Source organism: Fundulus heteroclitus, chromosome 17 (genome assembly GCF_011125445.2).
Source record: "Fundulus heteroclitus isolate FHET01 chromosome 17, MU-UCD_Fhet_4.1, whole genome shotgun sequence".
Taxonomy (NCBI): Eukaryota; Metazoa; Chordata; class Actinopteri; order Cyprinodontiformes; family Fundulidae; genus Fundulus; species Fundulus heteroclitus.
In genome coordinates, this window is record NC_046377.1 from 14,729,178 (window position 1) to 14,751,730 (window position 22,553).

Here is a 22,553-nt window from a genome sequence, read left to right on the forward strand (position 1 = left end):
TGATTTCAGTACATAGACTGCGTCGTCTTGGATGACGGAGGATTCCTTGTGATGTCCAATCAGGAGAACCATGTTACTCAGGTGGGCCTCTATACTCTAGTCCAGAATAGCTTGACATCTAATCTGTGAACACAAAGTTAGCTCAAACATATAATTGCTTACTTTTCCAGACGTTTAGAAGCTCCAAAGCACCATTAAAGGCCTTGAAGCCTGATCCAACTATCAGTTTGATGCGTTTGACTAAATCTCTATTGAAATATCAGTATTACAGCATTTTTAGAATGTTTAATTTCATTTTGGCTGTAATCAAGATATTGTTTTCAGTATAGTCAAGTCCAGCTCATGCTGGAAATGCATTTCAGTTTTTATTTTGGGATTTTAGTTACAAATTATTTTAAAAAAAATCCACAAAAATCCACATACTTACTTGCCCATAAAATACACCTGTATACACAAAGCATCCAAATTGACCTGTTCACCATTTACAGTATTACCCTATTAAAGGGGCTGTATCATGCTTTTCAATTCTTCCTTTTCAAATTTGAAAGCATTCAGTCGTGGACTATGTAAAGTAGAACTGCAATGCTTTGTTCTGTATTCCTCATTAATGCACCTGAGAGCAACTCCTTTTGGTGCCGTCTCTTTAAACCGTAAGGAGGCACTTCACACCCCGACCCCTCCAGTTTGCAGAGCAGTCCACTCCACCCTGATCAGCCATTTTAGTAGTATGCTGGGGAATGGTGTAATGAACAATTGTACATTTGCACTTATCCACTTGTAGCTTCGGCATCTTTTCAGCTTGGACTACAAAATCACCCTGAGAAATAAAAACATCCGGAAGTCCATGAGATTGTTTAGCAGCTCTAAACAAGTAGCAAATACTGGGACGTAATAGTTAAAAAAAAACATGTACAGATTCCTTGGTCCTCGACGCGGTCGACCCGGGTTCAACTCCGACCCGGTGTCCTTTGCCGCATGTCTCTCCCCCTCTTCCTGTCAGCCCACTGTGTTAAAAAGCGAGCCACTAGAGCTGCGAAAAATCCCAAAAAAAATTAAACCAGAGAAAGCTGAATGGCTTGAAAAATATGACCCAAACAGAATATAAAGATATCTACACAGCACCTGGACAGACTACAGTCAATTTTTTTGCACTTCTAGAGACTCCTAGAGTACACAAGGAAATTAATTTAAGGGCTAAAAAGTGGATTTTGCATGTCCCCTTTAAAGAGGGTTTATCAAATATAAAATTTTACTTCCTGTTGCCATTTTAGGGTTAGGACTTTGCAAAAGGAAAATTGTGCAGAATGTGGAATGCTTATAAGTGTGTCCATGGTGATTTTCTTATAAAAATCATAAAATAAATTGGCATCCCCCCTACCCACCCTACTCTCTCAGAGGCCGCTCCACGGCATTAACTGGGAATGAATTTTTTACCATTTCACCTGAATATGCAGTATTATCAATTAATAACACAATTTTACTTTTTCCCCCTGAATATCCATATTGTGGCACAATAAAAGTATTTCTATTCTATTATTCTATTCTTAAAGATGTGATTAATCATATCTCTTATTTGTCTTTCCTTCTCTCCCCTTCAAACTGCTACTGTCCCAATAAAGGGTTAAAATGCTCAGAAACTCAGCTGCAGACCAATCCCCTTTTCTGTAGTATTTTTCCCCACTGATTTTTTTTTTCTTCTTTGTAAGGTTGAGTGCTAAAATAAATTCATGATGCTCTGCACCACATGACCATGAGGTAAAATATGAACACAGTCTATTGCCAAAAGTATTTGCTCACCTGCCTTGACTCACATATGAAATTAAGTGACATCCCATTCTTGAACCATTGAGCTCATTATGACGTCCAAAATTTCTTGGAATGCTGAAGCTTTCAGAGTTTCACTGGAACTAAGGGTCCGAGTCCAGCCCCTGAAAAACAACCCCACACCAGAATACCCCCATCCACCAAACATTACAATTGGTACTGTTTCCCTGGCAACCACCGAACCCAGACTCATCCATCAGATTTCCAGATGGAGCAGAGTGATTTTTCACTGAAGAGAACCCGCCTCCACTGCTTTGGAGTCCAGTGGCGTCATGCTTTACACCACTGCATCCGACGCTTTGCTTTGGTCTCGGTGATGTATGGCTTGGATGCAGCTGCTCGGCCATGGAGACCCACTTCAGGAAGCTCTCCATATTCTGTCCCTGAGCTCATCTGAAGGCCACATGAAGTTTGAAGGTCTGCAGTGATTGACTGCAGAAAGTTGCTGACCTCTGCACACTATGCACCTCAGCATCCACTGTCCATGCTCTGTCAGTTTGTGTCCTACCACTTCATAGCTGAGTTACTGTTGTTCCCAATTGCTTCAACTTTGTTATAATACCACTGACAGCTGGCTGTGAAATATTTAGAAGGATTTAGACTGGACTATCACAGTACACTGCAAAAAGGGAACTAAAAGTAAGTAACATTTTCTTGAAATGAGTGCATTTGTCCTTGATTTGAGCAGCTAAATAAGTGTATTTGGCCATGGAAGGAGAATTTTGCACTTAAATTAAGAACAATGTATCTCCATCATCCTATTTCAAGTGCAGGATATCCAATTATCTTATGTTAAGGGTAAAAATAATCATTCCATTGGCAAATAGTCTTATTTAGCTGCTCAAATCAAGAAGTTTTTTTTACTAATTACAAGAAAATCGTATTTACTTTTAGTTCCCTTTTTGCAGTGTACCACACTGAAATTCACTGAGTTCCTGAGAGCATTTTTTTCTTTCACAAATGTTTGTAGAAACATTTGTGAATGTTTGCATTTTAATGCCCAGTTGCTTGGTTTTAAACACCTTGTGGCCGTGGAAGTCATTGGAACACCTTATTTTGATTATTTGGACGGGTTAGTCAATACCTTTGGCAATGTAGTATAGCGCATATTTCAAAGCAATAGTAAAGATATAATACATTTTAAAAATTTATTTTTGAGTTAATTTAGATTACCTGGTACTTGCCGTCTTCCACTTATCTGAGACCGGATAATGGGGGCAGCCGACTAAAGAGGGATGCCCAGACTTCCTTCTCCCCAGAAACTCCCTTTTGGTGGGACATGCTTGGATCACCTCCCAAACAAGGCATCCAGAACAAATGCCTGAGTCCCCTCAGCTGACTCCTCTTGACGTGGAGGAGTGAGCATCTCTACTCCGAGCACCTCCTGAATGGTTGAGATCCTCATCCTATCTCCAAGGGAGTGCCCTGCCACCCTACTGCGGTAGCTCATTTCAGCCGTTTTTATCCGAGATCTCATTGTTTTGGGTCATGACCCAAATTTCATGACCACAGGTGAGGGTAGGATCATAAACCGATTGGTAAATCAAGAGCTAAGCCTTTTCAGTTTAGCTCTCTGTTCTGGTCCACAACAGACCGGTGCAGCGTATGCATTACTGCAGCGGCAACCCCAATCCTTCTGTCGATCTCCTGCTCCATCCTCCTCTTACTTGTGAGCAAAGCCCCAAGACACTTAAACTCCTCCATTTGAGGCAAGAACCCCCCCCCACACACACACACACACACACACACACACACACACACACACACACACACACACACACAACCTGGAGAGGGCAGGCCACCTTTTTCAGAACTTTTATCTAACAATGGCCTCATCAGTTTCGATAAAGACAGATTTTATTATTTATTTGACATATGCATGTCCAGTTATATAAAATTATAGCATAAATATCAGTTTTATGTCAAGTTCCCAAGTATAATTTAAAAATTTGAGGCTTCTGCAAATGCTATTGACCAAGCCTTCATTTAGCAGATGAAATTCTACATTCAGTCCTTACTTCCATCAACAAATCTGATGTTAATTTGCAGCGGTGAAGACATGCCTGGTAGTGGCATCAGTCTAAGACAAGTTACTAAACAGCGCAGCCACAAATGTTTAGCCCACTTTCAAACATTACCTGTCAGACCTGCTCTAACTATAATGCCTGTAGCTTTTCCCACTACTGCATAAGCAAAAAGGCTTATATTGAAAAAAAGATTTTCTTGGCCATAATTTCAGGGCTGGAGGTCAAAATTTCTGTTCCACCCCCACCCACCTTGGGCCTGGGACAGCTGACCCAGTCATCTTATGTTCCGGCTAACGTCTCTTTCTATTCTGATTTGATCTCTGATGTAAATGTTGTTTAGTCTGTCATAATATTTCTACAAATAAAGCCTCTTAAATTAAATTTTACCCATCATTTCATGGTTCCTCCATACACACAGACCTAGCCACAGAAAGCATTCAGACAACACCCCTGTTCTCTTGTGCTAAATGCTAACAGTGGAGCCCTGATGTCATTTGAGTAAATTTTCTTTATTCAGTTTTTTTTCATGCAGCTTTGACTCCATCCTAATCAGAGCTGGGTGTGTGTTGGATAAATCAGCTGTCCTCTGATGTTTGGCAGCCATACTAAAAAGCCAGCAGGCTTGTTTGTAAAAGGCTGTGCACGCTCAATCATATTTCCTCAAGGAGCAAAACTTCTTTCCCTCTTTATGACTTTCTCTCCCCAGCTCATTCCTTTTCATACTCCTAAGAACCCTTGGGGAGTCTGCAGCCGGCAAGGCTGAGACTGTTAATTCATTATTTTCGGTTACTTTGTGAGAAAGAGGAGAAGGCTCTCGTTACCTTTCAGATTGGAAGATTTATATATCGTTTGGCTAGAAAGTGGAAAGCTTGTGTGGAGGGGCCGCTTGTTAACAGTGACCCTACAAAGTGGAAGGAAAAGGATAGTTTGCATTTCCTAAAGTGCTCACACATGCATTCAAGCACATGTGGAACAAGATACTTACTGTATGTGAGAGCTCCCACCTGGATACACGAGTACTTAAACACTTCCAAGCACGCGGTCATGTCACACCTCTGAGATTACAGCTGCCTGATGGACTGTTTTCACCATATTGTAATGAAGTCTGTCATCCTGGTTCGAGTGTCTGTGAAATCACTGTCCAAGCACTTTGTATATACGTCGTCTTACAGAAATATTCACAACTCCAGAACTTTTTAACATTTTTATCATGTTAGAACTAAGAAACTGCATTTTTTCAACTGGGATTCTTTGTCATAAACTAAAGTTGTGCTGAGTTGTAAAACTAGAAGGAAACAGGTGCATATTTATTTCTAAAAGAATAACCTTAGCTTCAAACATCTCACAGATTTCTCATCCCAAAATAGAAAGAGGATGGCATATCTACAAAAGTTTGACCCACCTGAACTGACAGGCAGGGTGAAGAGAGGGATAGTTAAGGAAGTAGCCACAAGGCTCATGGTAACTCTGGAGGACCTGCAGAGCTTCTCGGATGGGTGAGTCTCAGAAGAACTGTATAATCCTGCACTCAACAGACCTGAGCTGTGTTGAAGGGCTCCAAGAAGAAAGCTATTATTGAAAGAGAGCCTGTGAAACATGACAGCGTCGTGCTGAAGGGAGGCTTCCCTTCACCCTGGTGACTGGCGAGCTGGTCAGAGTAACAATATGGAGCTAACTGGAACACAAATGCACATATATACACTTCCAATACAAATACACAAGCAATCCTGGGAGAAAACCTGTCAGAGACTACAATTACATTCTGCCTTGTGCTTCTCCATAACATAAAGTCCCAATAAAACACCATTGGAGTTTGTGGTCAAGCTTGATGAATACTCTTGTAAGGCAGTATATGCGGTGAAGGTTCTTGTAAGAGTGGAGCGCTGGGCAACCCTCTCAATTCTTCATGAGGAGATTCTTACTATAATTTGGAAAGTTTAAAAATCCTTAAAGAATCAGACACCAAATTCAGCATAATTTGCAAGCCACAGGGTGTTAATATATAGTTATTGTACTGCTTATATTGCAACAACTTTCCATTAACTGGACATGCAAATAAGCTGTAAAGAGTTGTTTGGAGGAAAACATGTTTTATTTCTCCAAGTGCTCCCTAATTCACGCCCACCCACCTACATACTGAACCTGTTTCTCCTAGAATCCAATTCCTGATGAGCAGAAGACAATGGACGAACAGCTGTAGCGATTCCCCCACCCGTAGATGAGCAATCTCCCCTCGCTAATATGATCCATCTGGCCCAAAACCACTACTGACTATGACCAAAACTGATCTGTATGCACAGCATGTGACAGAACAGGTAGTACTCATGCACTCCACAAATGCCACATAAGCAAGTGTGGCAAGACGAAAACCATCAGTAGCCATATTTACATGCACAAACATTCCACGATTGGAATAAAATGTATTTGGATTAAATAATCGGATTGTAACGTTTATATGAGCACACAAACAATTAATCTGATCAGAATGTCCATGTGTATGCACCTGGCTTTATTCAGAATATAACCACTCTGACATGCGCAGGTATCACCCCCCCCCCCCTTAAAAAACACAGGAGTACTTCCTGCTTTGCTAAATCACAAAAATCGTAAACAAAGCAGCACAACACGTCTTTGTTTGTCTTCCGAGCGCCCAGGCTGGACTTGCACACTGTTCTAAATATAGTTGAAAGGTTACTGAGTAGGCAACAGTTTTGAGCTCTTTTATTTTTTCGAACAGAAATGTATCGATAGTTTTGCTTCCCGACACACATGGGTAGTCTGTGGTCAGTTTGCCACATTCGGAATAACTTGAGCTTCATGCACGTTGATCGGATTATTAACCGCCATAAACCAACCCTCTCATTCGGATTACAATTTAATTCTGATTGAGCTTAATCCTAACATCATATTCATATTGCCATGTCTACATGACACTGTTTTATTCCGGCCGGCCGTTTATTCTGATCACTTTTGTCCATGTAAACGTAGCTATTGAAAAAGCCAAAGGAAGTCCCATTTGTAGTTTGCCACCAGCCATTTAAGGAACGCAGGATGTAAACATTCGGGGGGACTTTTTCCCCTTTATACAAAACCATGTATGGCACAAGATCTCTACAGGGAATAGTGGTGGCAGAGTCATGCTAAGGGCATCCATTTTCTTCAGCAGGGACATACAATGGAGCTGCAGATGAGGCTAAAAACAAAAGCACACGCATACACTGTTCTCATTTTCATTTGTATTTAAAAAATGGAAAATTGTTTCCACTTCATAATTATTCACAACTTTGTGTTTTGGTCTATCGCACATAATACCAGTGAAATACAATTCAAGTGTCTTGTTCTATTGTGATAAAATCTTGATAAGTTCAGAGATTATGATTTTTTTTTTAAAGTAACAATGAGGGGGAAAAAACACATGCTTCTACAAGGTGTATTTTATAGAGTTTTATTTCTCATTCCAAAACATCTATTGGCCTTTTTTACTGAAATCGTTCCCCCTATGAAGTTTTTAGGTCACGCAGTCACACACCAGGGAGCTTTCCCTCTGGGCCTGAGGCAAATTTCCAGCCTGTTGCTCTCAGTTTTTGTTTGGAATCAGGTTTCTTCTTTTTTTTTAAATCTGATGTCATGAACCATGAACCCTCTACCGAAAGTGAACCAAAGGACTAAAGGAAACGTGTTCTCCCTCTTCCCAACCGTAGATCGGCTGTTTCTTTGGTGTCATCGACCCTGACCTCATGAGAACTCTGGTCAACTCGTCGCTTTTCACCTCCAAGAGCACCTACGACTACCAGTCTCTCTGTGAGCCCAAGAGAGAGAGCAAGGCAGCTGCAGGCCTGCGATCCATCTATGTGGTGAGTTACACAAGCCAGAGACTGTCCACGCAAAATGCACACATTCATGTTCACACCTTTCCACACCCATACATGTACTTTTACTCATTTGCCCGCATGAACAGGGGGATGAATGCAAATATAGCCATTTGAACTTATATCTACTTGCTCACACACAACGGCCTTCAGTCACCAGGGAGCCATAAATCTGGAAATAGCAGATGAGGGGATGGAGGGGGAGTTGAGGAACATGGAGAAATTGTTAGAGTGGGAGTTGCTGTAACAGTAACAAGATTAGGTGGTTTAATGTGTTTGAGTAACACATGGAGAAATGCAGAAACAGGTACTGCTTTACATCACGTACCGAACGCACAATTTGAGGGGAATGGTGCAGATTGCATGCAGAGATCCCGGCAATATACGGGTCGGTCTGGATGCTTAAAGGTTTAGACAAAAGCTGCAACCCGCAAAGTGAAGATAAGTGTTGGAAGTATTTACAAATTGCATGCCATTTCCCAGCCTGAACTCGAATGTGTACGAAACACTTGATTGATCAGGATGGGATGAAAGGCGCCGGTGTCCACAGATCAAAGACCCCGTCAGCGGCCAGTGATGCCTCTAACACGGTCGGTTTAAAAAGCTCCTTGATGACTCATCCCGCCATCAACTGGAAAGCAGGAATACGGCGGCGACTCTCCAAAACAAGGCCCTCGCATGCTAGCCCTAATCAAAGCGGCATGTTGGCTCTTTCACTCCAACCATTGGCTACTTTGTTTTCCTGCTGGTGCTTTGTTTGCATATTTACTCGTGCATCTGTTGAGGAGGACTGTGTTCTTATTTCCTCAGAGAAGAAAAATAAAAATCTTTGGCAGGGCCTGTTGGTATTTGTGCCTTGTAAATCTGAGCACTATGCAGCCACTGTGAAAATAAACAGGATGTGCTTGAGATGATTTGTTAAACTCGTCATTCTCTGATTTTTCTTTTTTATATCTATTTATTTTCCTGCGTCTCTTCTAGCCCACAATAGCAGATATGTTGAATATGGGATGGTGGGCGACAGCTGCAGCCTGGTGAGTCATTTTGTAGTTTATTTTTTCTAATATGGATGCAATTACATTACACCCCCTTTTTACCTACTAATTCAAATATCTTCAAGCCAGCGTTGTAAATCCTTCAGTCCAGTTTTTAATGAAAAGCAGGCAAGGAAATGTTCCTCCAACATGCACATACAGTATAGCATCTGTTTAATAGATAAATTGTTCCCAAGATGGTTAACATTCCTCAAAATCTTCCGCTGATTTATGCTCAGTCCCACTGTCTTGATGTCATCACCAGTTTGCATTACAATGTGTACTGTAAAGCTGCATTTGAAGGCCAAAGACGGTGCGGCTATACTCACCGTCAGAGCCCACATATGTTTTTAATTAGAGTAAGATGCAATCGATCCGTTGAGTCGCTCGTGTTCCTAGTTGTTTTGTTTTTTTTGGATTTGCTTTTATTTGCGCAGATAACACGGTATCTGTTATAATGTTCATGTGAATCCCAATAAATAAGAATGTCATCTTTTTTATTTTAGTCATTAAATTAACAAAAAACAATTGATATAGATTCATTACAAAGTCATATAGGTCAATTGTTTATTGCAATTTTCACAGTTATTGCCTCTATAGTTCCAGAAAATTTGATCATATGACTAATAAAATAAAAAGCAAGGCAAGCTAACTTGTACGGCAGAATTTCTATAATTCCAAGAGCTTTGCAGAAAAATTAAAGAAGTAAAGCAGTATATAAAAAGAAAAGAAGGCTGAAATATTCATTATGTAACTAGTTAAGTAACGGTGAAATTATAAGATAATAACCTTTACCGAACTGGACGGGAAACAGCGAAGTTCTCTGTACCGATTAAAAGGAGTCAACAGTTTCTGCCCATTTTAGGTTTTCAGGGAGTTTGTTTGACCAGAAAAACTAAACGCAGCCTCAGCTTGTTGGCTTCTTGGAACACAGAACAACCAGCATCTGATGACTTCAATGTACTGAGGACTAAAACTGCTCAGTGCTTTACAGACCAAGAAGAAGATTTTAAACGTCATTCTTTCAAAACAGGGAGTCAGTGCAGCGATTTAAGGACTAGTAATTTGCTGTTTTTCCTGTTGGAGTCAGAACTCTTGCAGCAACAATTAGGATGAACTGCAACTGCCTGATTTCTTTCATTGTTTTCATGGAGACCTGTATAGACAGCATTCATATAATCTAGCCAAGCCTGTTTTGACAGGAAACCCATTATTCTGTTGATTTAATGATTTACTTTAAGTGGATGTTAAAATGTAGGTCTGAGTCTTTAACTGCAGCTAGTTTTGTTTCCATGCTGTTTTTAGCTTTTAGTCTCGGGCCTTGTCAATTCTATAGTTCGAGGCTGAGCTTTTGAGACAGAAAACAATGGCTTCTGTTTTATCTCCTTAAAATCGAGGAAATTGTGTGCATCCCTCTGTTTGCAATGAATCTATACACCAGGGTCACTTTTTAAATTGGATTACTGAAATAAGTTAACTTGATGACATCACAATTGTTTTAGATATTTTGATTGTTTAGTGTTATTTCTTCCTCTGGAAACTGTTTTTGTGTTTAGGTCTATTGTGCAACAGTTGCTGGTCAGCATCACCTTCCCAAATTTTCTAGATGCAGGTGAGCACTCTCTAATTTTACCCAAAGATAACTGAGATTTTACAATGATTTAATTTTTATGCACTTTTTAAATGTCCTCCTTAACTTGAAATGTACGTTTTAAGTTTTTTGTAAAATTGATTTTGGAGCTTACAGACAGACTGTGGCACAGCACTCACCTGGTTTGTAGAAACAGTCAAATTCTCCTTTTTTGGGCAAAAGTATTACCAGGCCTTAAACTTTTTCACATTTTTTGTAAAGGTTAAACTGTGTGAAAACCATCAAAGCCTCCTCTTTGGGGAAACTCAGATGTTGCACATGTTAAGCAGACACATGGGTGGCTGTGTTTCTGTGTATCTCCCGTGGATACAAATGAAGTATTAGAAACAACAGATCACAAACGGCTTCAAAACAAAGCTCAAAGAACAGTCTTGTCTGTTTTGTGATGAAGATGTTCCCTTGTAGGATTTATTCCTTTTCCTGCCATATGGATGCAATTTTGGTTTAATATAAAAGAGGTTTGAAATGTTGGCATTTGAGGATGCTGTTGCCATTTAAAATAAATGTCATAACCCAATTTTGCAGGCAGATGATCAGTCTGCTTTGGAGGAAGGACCTGTTTCTATTTTTGTAAACTTGCTCTTAATTGTTGTGAACATGGTTTTGGTGTAAGGAAATGCAGCCTATTTGTCTTTAGAAAATTAAATCTTTGCTATAGAAATCAGAATTCACAGGGAAACTATACTCCTTGGGTAACTTTTGCAACTATTGCCATTCATATAACTTTCTGACCTACTCTGCCATTTAAGCGGACCAGAGATGTGCCAGCACAGAATTGTAAATAAAATAAAAATATTATTTCTGAACATACATTCCCCCCACACACATAACAAATGGTCTCAATTTTAAGATTTAGATTTTTGTAAAATGTGTGAGATTATTTTAAAATGAAATGTAATTTTTTTAAAGGCATTTAATACATCTCTACCAAGGGTTCCTTCACCACCACCAGAAACATCTAGAATCTACTGTATCTCAAAAATTGGAGTTAGGGTTTCAAGATTTATTTGGCTAGATGTGTTATCTAAGGTGATTATATATGGTTTATTGTTGATACAAATAAAGTCTAATCTCAAAATGCTTTCAAATCACCCTACAGCTGAAATGGACGATAAAATGTCTGATGCAATGAGTAAGGAGGTGTGCATCACAGAGCAAACTCAGTACTTCTTTGAGAACGATGAGTCGTCCTTTGGAGGCTCATTCGAGTGTGCCAACTTCACCAGGTAAAGTGTCCCACAAGACATCTATGATCTTCTCCATAGTTTCCTTTTGAGTTGCACTGAGGTTGAGTTTGCATTTGGAAAATGAAGTTTCACTCTTCAGTGAGAGGAAAAACCTGTATGCTAAGAAGCAGAAATCATGTCAGCATTTATTTAAAACTTTTCCAGATTTTAATGTAGTGCCTTGCAAAACTATTTATATGGCCTAAACCTTTTCATGTTTGTTGTTAAAAGTAAAATTGTGTTCCTTATAGTTAGCGTTACTCTGGTACATTAGCATAAATACTAACGCAGCAAGTTGCCTTCAGAACCCAACTAATTAGGAAATATTGTTCACTTATATACTGTTTTAAAAAGACACCTGTTGCATCTTGAAGTTCAAGCCATCATCCAAAAATGGAAAGCGCATAGCAGACCCGCAAACTTGTCAAGACATGGTCATCCATATCCACTGATAAGCTGAGCAAGAACAGTGGTATTAATACAAGCAGTCATTCATAACAGTCAATAAGTCTTTGGTTAATCTGGAGGAGGTGCAGAAACCCAAAGCTCATGTGGGAGAATCTATTGACTGTACAACTAGTTGTAAAGGACGTTACAAATCTAGCCTTTGGGAAAGAGTGGCAAGATTTGCAAGGAAGATTTGCCAAAACATTTGGTCTCTAGATACCCGTAGCTGATAGACGTATCCCTAAAAAATTTACAGTTAGAGCAAAGGTTGTTTCTAGCAGTAAAACAAATATGTTAACATTAGCCCCTTTTTCCATTGCACCTCAAAAGCCTGGGGCTTTGCATATCACGGGTAGCGTTTCCATACACATTTATCTGACTAATTTCACTTTCCCCACACTTTACTTTCCTGGGGCTTTCCCTGAAGCCACCCAGTACTTTGGTCCGTTTCTCTGGGATTGTTGAGATGGGGTAACGTACAGCAAGAAAAATGTCGGCCACAAGGGTGCATTAAGGAGCAGCAAGGAGATGAGTTTACAAACCTAGCAATTATTTTTTTAACCTTTATTACAAAAAGTAGTTTTATTATGATTTTAGGTGAGAAAGTGCACCTCCAAACGTCATCTGTGCTGTCAGCTCATCAGGATTGAGCCAATTTTAATTCTGCTCAGACTTGTCAGGAGCAGCAGAGACCCGCTGACCACTTCGGTCTAACCAGGGAGACTGCAGTGCTACGGCCATTCCTGCAGCGTTATTACTCGGCTAGACTGTCTGTGATTTCCCGCAGACTGCATCATGTTCGTCGCAGCTGAAAAGTCACGATAACGCGTTTACTAAGTTAGTGGGGAATTTCTGCGCATGACAGATATCAAAGGGGAAAATCTTGTCTGAATGTTTTGGGCATTTTGAGTTAATTATAAACTATTTTGCCACTGTGTGTGTATGTGTGTGTGTGCACGCGCATGTGGAACAGGCTCGCTTTCTGTGGCAGAGAAAGAGAAGGAGACCTACAAAAAAATTATTTTTCTATGATCAAAAGTCTGCGATACTTTATTAAAAAAAAAAACGTTTTCAATCGTTCGAGCCATGTCTGAGGAAAAAGTATACTCATAAAGAGCTTAAGATCAGTCTCCCCTCCACTTGTGTCACACAACTGCTGTCCCAGCGTTCCCCAGGCAGAAAGAAGCTGTGCTTTATTTTTATGCATTTATACCAACAGGAGTAGAAGACATTGAGAAATGGGGTTGGAGGCAATTTAAAAGGGGCTAAGGAGATGTAACGCCATCCGTTACACGTTGTCCTCCTGTTTCTCTGGAACTGAGATGAGCGGCAGGATACTGATAAAGCTTCTCTGCCTTTGTCTGTTTGACCGCCGACCTGTTCTTGCTGCCACCTGCTGGACCGGAGTAGTACTGCAGTTTTTCATCACAACTTCCCATATGTCATTGGGTTAGAACACAAAAATCCTGGGGCTTTCAATGGAAAAGGGGATATTGCACTGTTTGCCTTCTGTTTCCCAATTATTACACTACTTTGTGTTGGCCACTTATACAAAATAACAGGTCAAAGTCTATGGTTCTAACATGACATAATGCGAAAAGGTCAAATATGTAGTCTGGTTTTTTTTTCTAAGTTCCATATTTATTTATTTATTTTTTGCAAGGCACTATGCATGTCAAGGTCATCTAAGAAATTGGCTCAATGCATGTTTGTTTTTAGCCATGTCTGAACCACTATTAATGTGGATTCTGGTGTTTAATACATGGAGCTGACATAGTAAGGGTTTCTGCTTAGTTAGAATTTGTCATTAATGCAGAAAAAAGTTGTAAAGAACTATCCGTGAATCTTCCTCTGTATCCATTTGGTTCAAATATTCAACTTCCTGCATCTCCTCTGACCAGGTTTCAGTAAAACTGTATATTTTCTGGCAAACTGCTCTCATGTCTCTTGTGTTTGTCTTCCTTTTTTTAGGCAATACCTAGCTGAAAAGGTGCCCAATACGAACCTGGTGTTTATCATTAGTGACAGACAACCAGACAGCCAATCAAGTTGCTTTGGGAAATTAAGACAGGATGAACAGCAATGTATCCTTTTGCACAAACTTTTTATTATGTAGCAGAGAATTTATGCACTTGATTCAGTAGACAAATGTTTAAAAAGTTTGATTTTTGTAAAGACAATCATGTGTGAATACTGTTATGGATTAGCAGATGCAGTAACCATAATAAAGAGTAAAATAATTTCCGCTATAGCTGCTTTTAACAAATTGGCACAGACTTCGTATTTCCCTGCCTTTTGTCTGTGTCTGTATCGCACATGGCTCTGTGTGATCAGTCTGCCGAGTAGCTTACAAACAAATCTATGATGCTCTTTCAAACACACAAGCCTGCAGTCAATTATAGACGTAGCTTCTTGGAAAACCCAATAGAGTTGAAAACGACTGCCACGTCATGGAGGTATTGAGCAATCGGCTTGAGAGCCACATGTTTTAAATATTTAATGTTCTTTTTACGTTATTGGGTTGTAATCAGAGCTTTCCATCTGAAGAAATTGATGATTTTTTGCTGAATCTTTAGTTGTTATGGTTTCTTATTTGACTTTCCCAGCCAATGGGCCAAATCCCTGCGAAATGGCTCTCAGGCCTCGCTACAGGAAAGGCCCTGCAGTTTGTTTCGATAAAACGGAGCACGTAAGTTACTTTTATTATGCGTGGATTACTTTTACATGAGATCAATGAGCAATGTATTTTTCTCTTCAACAGTATTTCTTTGTTACACATATTTTTCATAAATGTTTTCCAAAAAAGTGTACGGAAGAGGATTAGGGCCACTCAAAAAAACATACTCAATTCTGACTTTTTTCTCAGAATTCTGACTTTTTTCTCAGAATTCTGAGATTAAAGGCAAAATTCTGACTTTTTTTTCAGAATTCTGACTTTTTTTCAGAATTCTGACTTTTTTTCTCAGAATTCTGACTTTTTTTTATCAGAATTCTGACTTTTTTTATCAGAATTCTGAGATTAAAGTCAGAATTCGGAGAAAGAGAAAAAAGTCAGAATTCTGAGAAAAACATCAGGATTCTGAGAAAAAAGTCCGAATTCTGACTTTAATCTCAGAATTCTGAGAAAAAAGTCAGAATTGAGTAGATTTTTTTATTTTATTTTTTAGTGGCCCTAATCCGCTTCCGTAAAAGAGATCAAAAGTGAGGAAAATCTTTAGAACAAACCCGGCATACAACGATTTTGTTTTTTTGTTTTTGTTTTTTTATATAGATGTGCTTCCTTCCTTTAATGGCACACATTTCAAAAATAGTTTAAACAGCGGTAGTCTGTAAATAGTGGGTTTATAGCTGTCTGATGCTGCAGGAAATGGGACAGATGAGAGCAGTTAAGGTGAATCAAGGTCCAGAGTAAGTTGTGAGCTGTTGAAAGAGGCTACAACTCGCCACAGAGTTGAGTGAAAGTGCAGATTCGGGTGATAACTCCCAATGGGCATTTCTATAGTTACTAAGTTTCAACTTGCATTCTGTAATTTCATCCACAGTTGATGCAGATATGTCATAGAAAGTAACACTTAACATCTAAAACATTAAAAAGCAAAATAGAAAGGATCTATATTCCTATCTTTGTACATTACATTATTAAATTAGTGGGTTCCCACACAGTCTGGAGCTTCATGGATCAGCTTTTGAATAAGTATAGAAAAAAAGATGGTAGTATAGAAAATTGTTTGTATTTTCAGACTTTTTCTTCATTATCTAAATGTTCTCATCGATGGATCTATACTTGGAGTTCATGCGAATAACAGACATCCCAACCATAGCAGCATACTGTAAATCAAGTTGATCCATCCATCCATCTAGTTTGCCCATTTAACACTCAGTCTATCCATACCTAATACATATACAGTTTGTTTTTCCATCCATGGATATAAGCATCCATAATTTAAGTTTGAACATCCATCCATTTTATAACACATCAAGAATCAAGAGTCTTTATTGTCATAAAGAAATTTTGGTGAGACACTGGCTCAGAATTTGCATATAATACAGAGGCAAATTAAAATTCACTTTCAGAAAAACAAAAAATGAGCATTCATAGAGAAGACCCTCAAAACTGCAAAAACAAAAATAAACAATAAAAAAGCTAAAGTTAATCTGTACAGCAGATGAAATACTTATCACAAAGGGGAAAAACACTGTGCAACTGTTAATAGATGAGGCATATTGAGATAAACTGTTCAAGTCGAACGTACCAAACAACACTTCTTGCTAAAAAGGGTGCGATAGTCCTCAGTATCTGATGAAATTTAAATGTTCAAGTCAAATAAGACAGGAACCAGTCAGTTTAAAGAACAATGTAAAATTTGCTATGCAAATGGGTGAATGGACCAGACAAACTTTCCCACAGATGCTAAAAAGTGTGCAAATGGTCAATGACAAAAATGTAAATGTTCAAGTTAGTTGAAATGTTCGAGTTAAAAAAGTGGTGCAATTTGCAAGAATGTCCAAACAAGCACTCCCTGAGAAGCTAAGTGTGCATATAATTATTAGCATGTGAGTGACAGTGTAGTAGACATTGTATTGTCTTTATCGGTTCAAGAAGCTGTGGAACATCCATGCATACAGGTTTAACTCAATAAATTAGAAGGTTGAATTTTTTTTTGTTTGTTTGTTTGTTTTTTTAACAACTCAAGCCACTAAGTGGAACACATTATAAAGAAAAATTACATACTAATGTTTTCAAGCCTTTATTTCTATTAACTATGGTGTTTGTTTGTTTTTTGCTTACAGCTAATGTAAACATGACACTAAGATAAAGATTTTGAATCAGACTAATATAAAACATTTTAACCCAGAAATGTGAGCTTAATAAAAAGTAGGTTTAATAACTTAAAGATTATTTAAAGATTATTCTGACCCACAAGCTTCATATCGTATTTAGGAATTTAACTGTACATGAAGTTTGTCTATCAGTCTGGCCATTTATCAGTCAATGCACCCGTATTATATGATCTTACTGTACATACATCGACTTTGTATGTCCATACTTCAAAACATTTTATCCATCCATCCAGTTTTTTTTTATTTATTAGTCAATCTATCCTTACTAATACATACATCCAGTTTGTCTATCCACCCAGACATACATCAAGTTTATCCATTCTTCCTCCTGTTCATGTATACATCCATCACTAACATCCATCAGATTTTTATCCATTGGGTCATCCATCCATCCATCCCCTTCATTGCACTCTTTGAAGTCTGAGTGCTGTATAAATATTTTCCATAAATTCATAACCAGTTTTTTATATTACACACTTAACATTAATTGAAAATATTTGGAATTATTAGTTTGTAAATATAAATTCTCTCTCTCTCTCTCTCTCTCTATATATATATATATATATATATATATATATATATATATATATATATATATATATATATATATATATATATATATATATATATATATATACTGATCTTTCTGAGTTTTCACCCCAAAAATAAAAGTAGGTTTAGAAAGGATGAACCAAATACCAGAATAACATTTAACTCGCTTGGAAATTGTTGTTTTTTTCCATAAGGACATAACACGGTACATCATGGAGTGGTCGTACCCATGGCACTTTATCATCGCTGAGATCTTTACCTGGTGCATGTAACACTTTTTTTGTTTCCCTGAAGCGATCTTTGTGAAGGTTTCCCATGCAGAGATAAACAATCGGATGGTCTAAAACTGAATGAACAGTTAAGCTAAACAAACATTTTTCTCAGCCGCACAGAATCTTTGCGTGTGAAACCTCCGAGCTCGAGTGCTCTGTTTATTTTGATTCTATACTATTTCTTTCCAGTGTCAGTTTGCCAGTCTCACAAATGATCTCTGCTTGCTCTGTCGGTCACTCACACAAATGCAAACACTTACCCACCCACTAACTCTTGTTCCCTCTTAATTGAATGCATCTGCCTTTTTTTTGCCACACTTCTTCCACTAGAGAAAAGATTTCTGCTTATGTTTGATTTCTAACTATGTCAACCTTTTGCTGCATGACTCTCTTTTCCTGTTTTCTCTCTGTCCTGCCTTGTGATTGTCTGTTGATGGTTAGGATGAGGCCATGTGCCGAAGGAGCGCTGGCTCCCCATTGGCTTCCTCTCTGCTCATGTTACTGCTGCCACTGTTCATGTGCTGTCTCGGGTCAGTCGCATAAAGCAAGTTCTGTCTCATGAACATTTTGTTATTTTCCTAAACTGAATCTAATCGTCCTTGGCTTTTATGTCTTGTAGTCTTGTCTCTGTCCTCAGTGAGTTCTCCTCACCTTATCTCTTATGTTTTTTTTTTATAAATATCTGCTTTGTTCCGTGACTTCATGCTTTTTTCCATTGTGTTCCCACACTTGTCCTCATGGCCTGTCACTCGCACATATTATACTACTGTCTGACTTCACCTCCCTGTCTCTGTCTGTCTCTCCTCAACATATTCTCCACCTCACCTGACTTTGAACTGCGAGCCATGCTCTTTGTATCTTTCCTCATTTATCATTATCCGTCTCAAGATGCAGAGTCTACTATGCCTCTAGTGGCTCCTGACGTATCCAGACACCAGCAAAAACAAATCACTCATACTCTCATTTGCATCCATATTTTAAAATGCCTCTGTTAATGTTCCCCAACTTTGTTTCCATTTGTTTCCATTTGACAAAACAGTACCCACATGGTGTGTATACAGACTAACTTTGGTCATAGAGTGGCTTGCATATATATATATATATATATATATATATATATATATATATATATATATATATATATATATATATATATATATATATATATATATATATATATACCTGTAAAATCTTTGCTGTATGGCTTATATGCATAGACCACATATCCAGATTCAGTTTTGAGTATTTCTTTTTTTTTTGTCAATAATGCAATGATTCAGCTGAGTTAGGAATTAGAGGACTGCTACTTTCTTGTTCCCTGTAGACATAAAGCTTGTATGTTAATGGGGGATTCAGTCTCAGGTGCTTTTCCAGCCTCATCTATACTGGTACTAAAGCCTTCAAAAATGTTTTTTAGCATACATGCTTACAGTGTTTTCACGTGACGTCATCAAACTGAAAGCAGCCATACTGGCGGTGTAGGAAACCTAAATGTATAATTCTGACTACAACAAAGAAAGTAAAAATGTTCCCATCCCAAGGAACATTCATATTTTTAATATTTGAAAGAATGTTATTTCTATGGAAATGGGCGGCACTTTGGTTTCTTTGGATATGTGAAGCGCTACATAAATAAAGGTCGACTGATTTGATTGAGGTGGTGGAGGAGAGATATCTGCATGCATCTAAACTTCAGGAGGAAGAATTTGAACACCTTTTTTTAATAATCATTGCATGCTATCTCAGGTAGGTGCCGTTATATTACAGTTATAATATCTGTTATGATTGTATGGCTAAGCTTTTTAAACTGCATGCCGTCACACTCATTTATGATTTGGGATGTTGGTGCATTGACCCGCTGACCTCCCCTCAAACTAACCTTACATGCTTCTACTTTTCTCATTCTCATGTCAGCTAGTCATTGCCTTGGTTATTACTTAAAAGTGCAGTATGTATAGTTAATAAATCTGCATGTCAGCTTTTCTCCTATGAGAAAGTTAATGCAGCCTTTCATAATCAATGACTGAGCTTGTCGTCTGTCCTGTCCTTCTCTTCCTCCTGGAGCTCCCTCTCCCACTCCCCCTGGCTTTGCCTCTTCATCTCCCTCTACCTCAGTTTCAATGGGAGACTGAGTAGAATCTAGAGGGGTGAATGTGGCCTTGTCTTCAAAGTAACTCCATGACTTGTCAATCAGCTGTCCCGAACTGGTTTTCTATCAGTCCAAAACACAGAGGGAGACATTTTATTTTCTGACAGTGCAGCGTTGCTAGTGGCCTTTGGGGGCGCTATACCTAGAAAGCACCCCTGGTGGCTAAAAGTTACACAGTGCTGCTAATAAGATGACGTCAGTGAAAACATTTGAAGATGATAACTACTGTTGCTTGTGTAAAGTTAGGCTCCAGCCAAATACCTCTATTGGGTAAGGACTCTTTAGCCAAAGCGGAAGTGCGTCAGCAGTCGCCATGAGAATAGCTGTCTGAGTAGTGTAATCATTAAGGATGGAGGAAGTAAGAAAGGTCTTTTATACTTGAATAACCTGTTACAATTTTTTATTTCCTATAATCATTCAGTTTAAAAGCTACCCATTTTTCTTTTTTGTCCAACTAATATTATAAAAAGATAGTTAACTTTAAAAAATAAAAGCTTTGTTTATCCAGAATTATTTTGCTTTGGGTAAAGAGGGGGATTAATTGGCACATGTAAGGAAGTCTTGTTAGGTGATCTCTCATTTTTCTTGCTTTCGGTATTTGATTAAAGTATGGCACAATGATGTTAAAAGGTGAGGAGGTATAGTATAAAGGGGTTACCTGTATACAATGGATCATTTTCATTGAAACAACCCTATGACCATTCTCCAGATTCATTAAATATTTAGTGTAGCTTTAGCTACAGCTAGCAAGATGGAACGTGTGTTTATCCACTGAAAGTTATAGTAACTAATCTTTAAAAGGGCAGCATCAGTTTGAAATTGGGATCCGACACAAGTTTGAAAATTTTAGTTATTTTTATAAACTTTGCAAGCTAAAACTCTTATTTTTTCATTCCTTCCAGGAAGAGGACCCTGACTGTGGCGGGGTGTCCAGCCTGAGCCCCTCACTTTGGCTGATGGTGGCCATTCAAGCAGTGCTGCTCTGGGTTGTGACTGACTCCAGGCACCATGCAATCTCATCATGACCTCAGAAAAAAAAAACATGATCCAGCCCTAAATGTTTCTCCAGATCAACAACATGGCTACCAGCATCCGGAGCTGCCACCCAAAGATACAACGAAAGGCTCTTGAAACAAAAAAGAGGGACACCCCGAATGTCTTTTATTTTCAGGGTGTTCTCAATGTGTCTTCATTTGGGTGATGTGGATGAAAGAGTTGTTTATCAGAGGATGAAGGTTAAAATGATTTGAAACCTACGACTTCCTATGACTAGCCTTTGTTTCTTCATCTGATAAATCCAGAGATTCATTTTGATCACCAACGTTTGAACGTAATCTGATGTCACTGATTGAACAAGATTGGACTGCTTTACAGTGTCAAAGCTGGCCTACGGCTTTTTTTTATTCTGAGCAGTTTTATTCACTACTGCCAGGAAGAGTGCTACCCTTTGCAAGAGTAACCTTTATTCAGATACAACTTGCAGTGCTTAGTTAGAATACCCTTTATTTTCTCCAGTGAAAGAACAATCTGCTGTTCTTGTATTGGGATATCCAAACTGCAAAATGCAAACCATATTCTTAGCAACGTTTATTTACAGGAGCCAACTCTTGTGCTGCCACAGAGAGCTTGTTTAGGGGTGTTGAGTTTTAACTTTAAAGCTGATTTTTACAATTGGCTCAAGAGTTATGCGTTTGAAATTACAGCCTTTTATGTTTTGTTTTGTTTTATAATTGCTCTTGGGAAAACTTTGTGCCCATAGCGCACATTAACCAATCAGGAGACGTCCGGCTTGTGTCCTCTGCAGCTCAGTGGACAACATTTCTAGTGCCATGTAGACTGTGTGACTCAGATAAACCCTCTGTAGACTGTAGCTGCTGTGGAGTGTACTGGTGAATAATATGAACTTTTTGTTTATTTGAGTGATGTTTCTGTACAGGGTTTATACATTAAAGAATCTGAATGAAGGTTAAGCAACCTGGTCATAGAGAAAAAAGGTGATTTTATATTTTTTAAATTAAATTTTAAACGACCTGCGCGAAATTCACAGTGCAGCTATTATTTATTGCTACGTTTTAGACTTTTAAAATTGTCACCCATCATTTATTTGAGCAACACATGCAAACATCCAGAAGTTCTTTTCTATTTTCTAAGTAAGATATCAGAAGATCACGTCGGCTATTACAATAACAAAGATTATTGAATCATGTTTTTATTTGTTTGAAATGAGTACAGCAATTGGTCAGTTGAATAAATTAAATGGAGTGTTCTAATGGTTTGCTCATTGTTGCATTCTTTCAATTAATCCCTGTTTCTTTAAAATATGGTTTTTTTTTTAAATAAAATCCATGTAATACAGGAGGTTTTTTATTGACTATTTTGGCTCCTCTAAATATCTCTAGGTGCAGCAGTTGTTCAGTAAATTTATATCAGGTTTTTGGGCTTGGTTCTTGATTTAGTTGCGGGCCCTGCAAACATATTAGTACACTTTGAACTTTTTCCTATTTTGTCACATTACAGTGACATACTTCAATGTTTTAGGGTGATAGACTTCATGGTTCAAGGTAAATGCATTATTGGAAAGTAGTAAGAAAACATGGCCTTCACAGTTTTTATAGTAAAAATGAAGAAAAAATTGGCATTCAGGACCCCTGAGTCAATAC

The 22,553-nt window shown here is 38.4% G+C and overlaps 1 protein-coding gene across 1 annotated transcript in view; it reads left to right on the plus strand.

The window, feature by feature from the left end:
* Window positions 1-22,168, plus strand: part of cacna2d1a (calcium channel, voltage-dependent, alpha 2/delta subunit 1a) — a gene marked incomplete in the record, with an annotated part of 123,005 nt that extends 100,837 nt beyond the window's left edge. Inside the window, 9 exon segments of the mRNA XM_036149334.1 lie at window positions 10-81; window positions 7,553-7,705; window positions 8,702-8,754; window positions 10,311-10,366; window positions 11,505-11,631; window positions 14,050-14,162; window positions 14,685-14,767; window positions 18,186-18,274; window positions 20,796-22,168. Coding sequence (XP_036005227.1) covers window positions 10-81; window positions 7,553-7,705; window positions 8,702-8,754; window positions 10,311-10,366; window positions 11,505-11,631; window positions 14,050-14,162; window positions 14,685-14,767; window positions 18,186-18,274; window positions 20,796-20,832 — 783 coding nt within the window.
* Window positions 22,169-22,553: the final 385 nt, after the last annotated feature.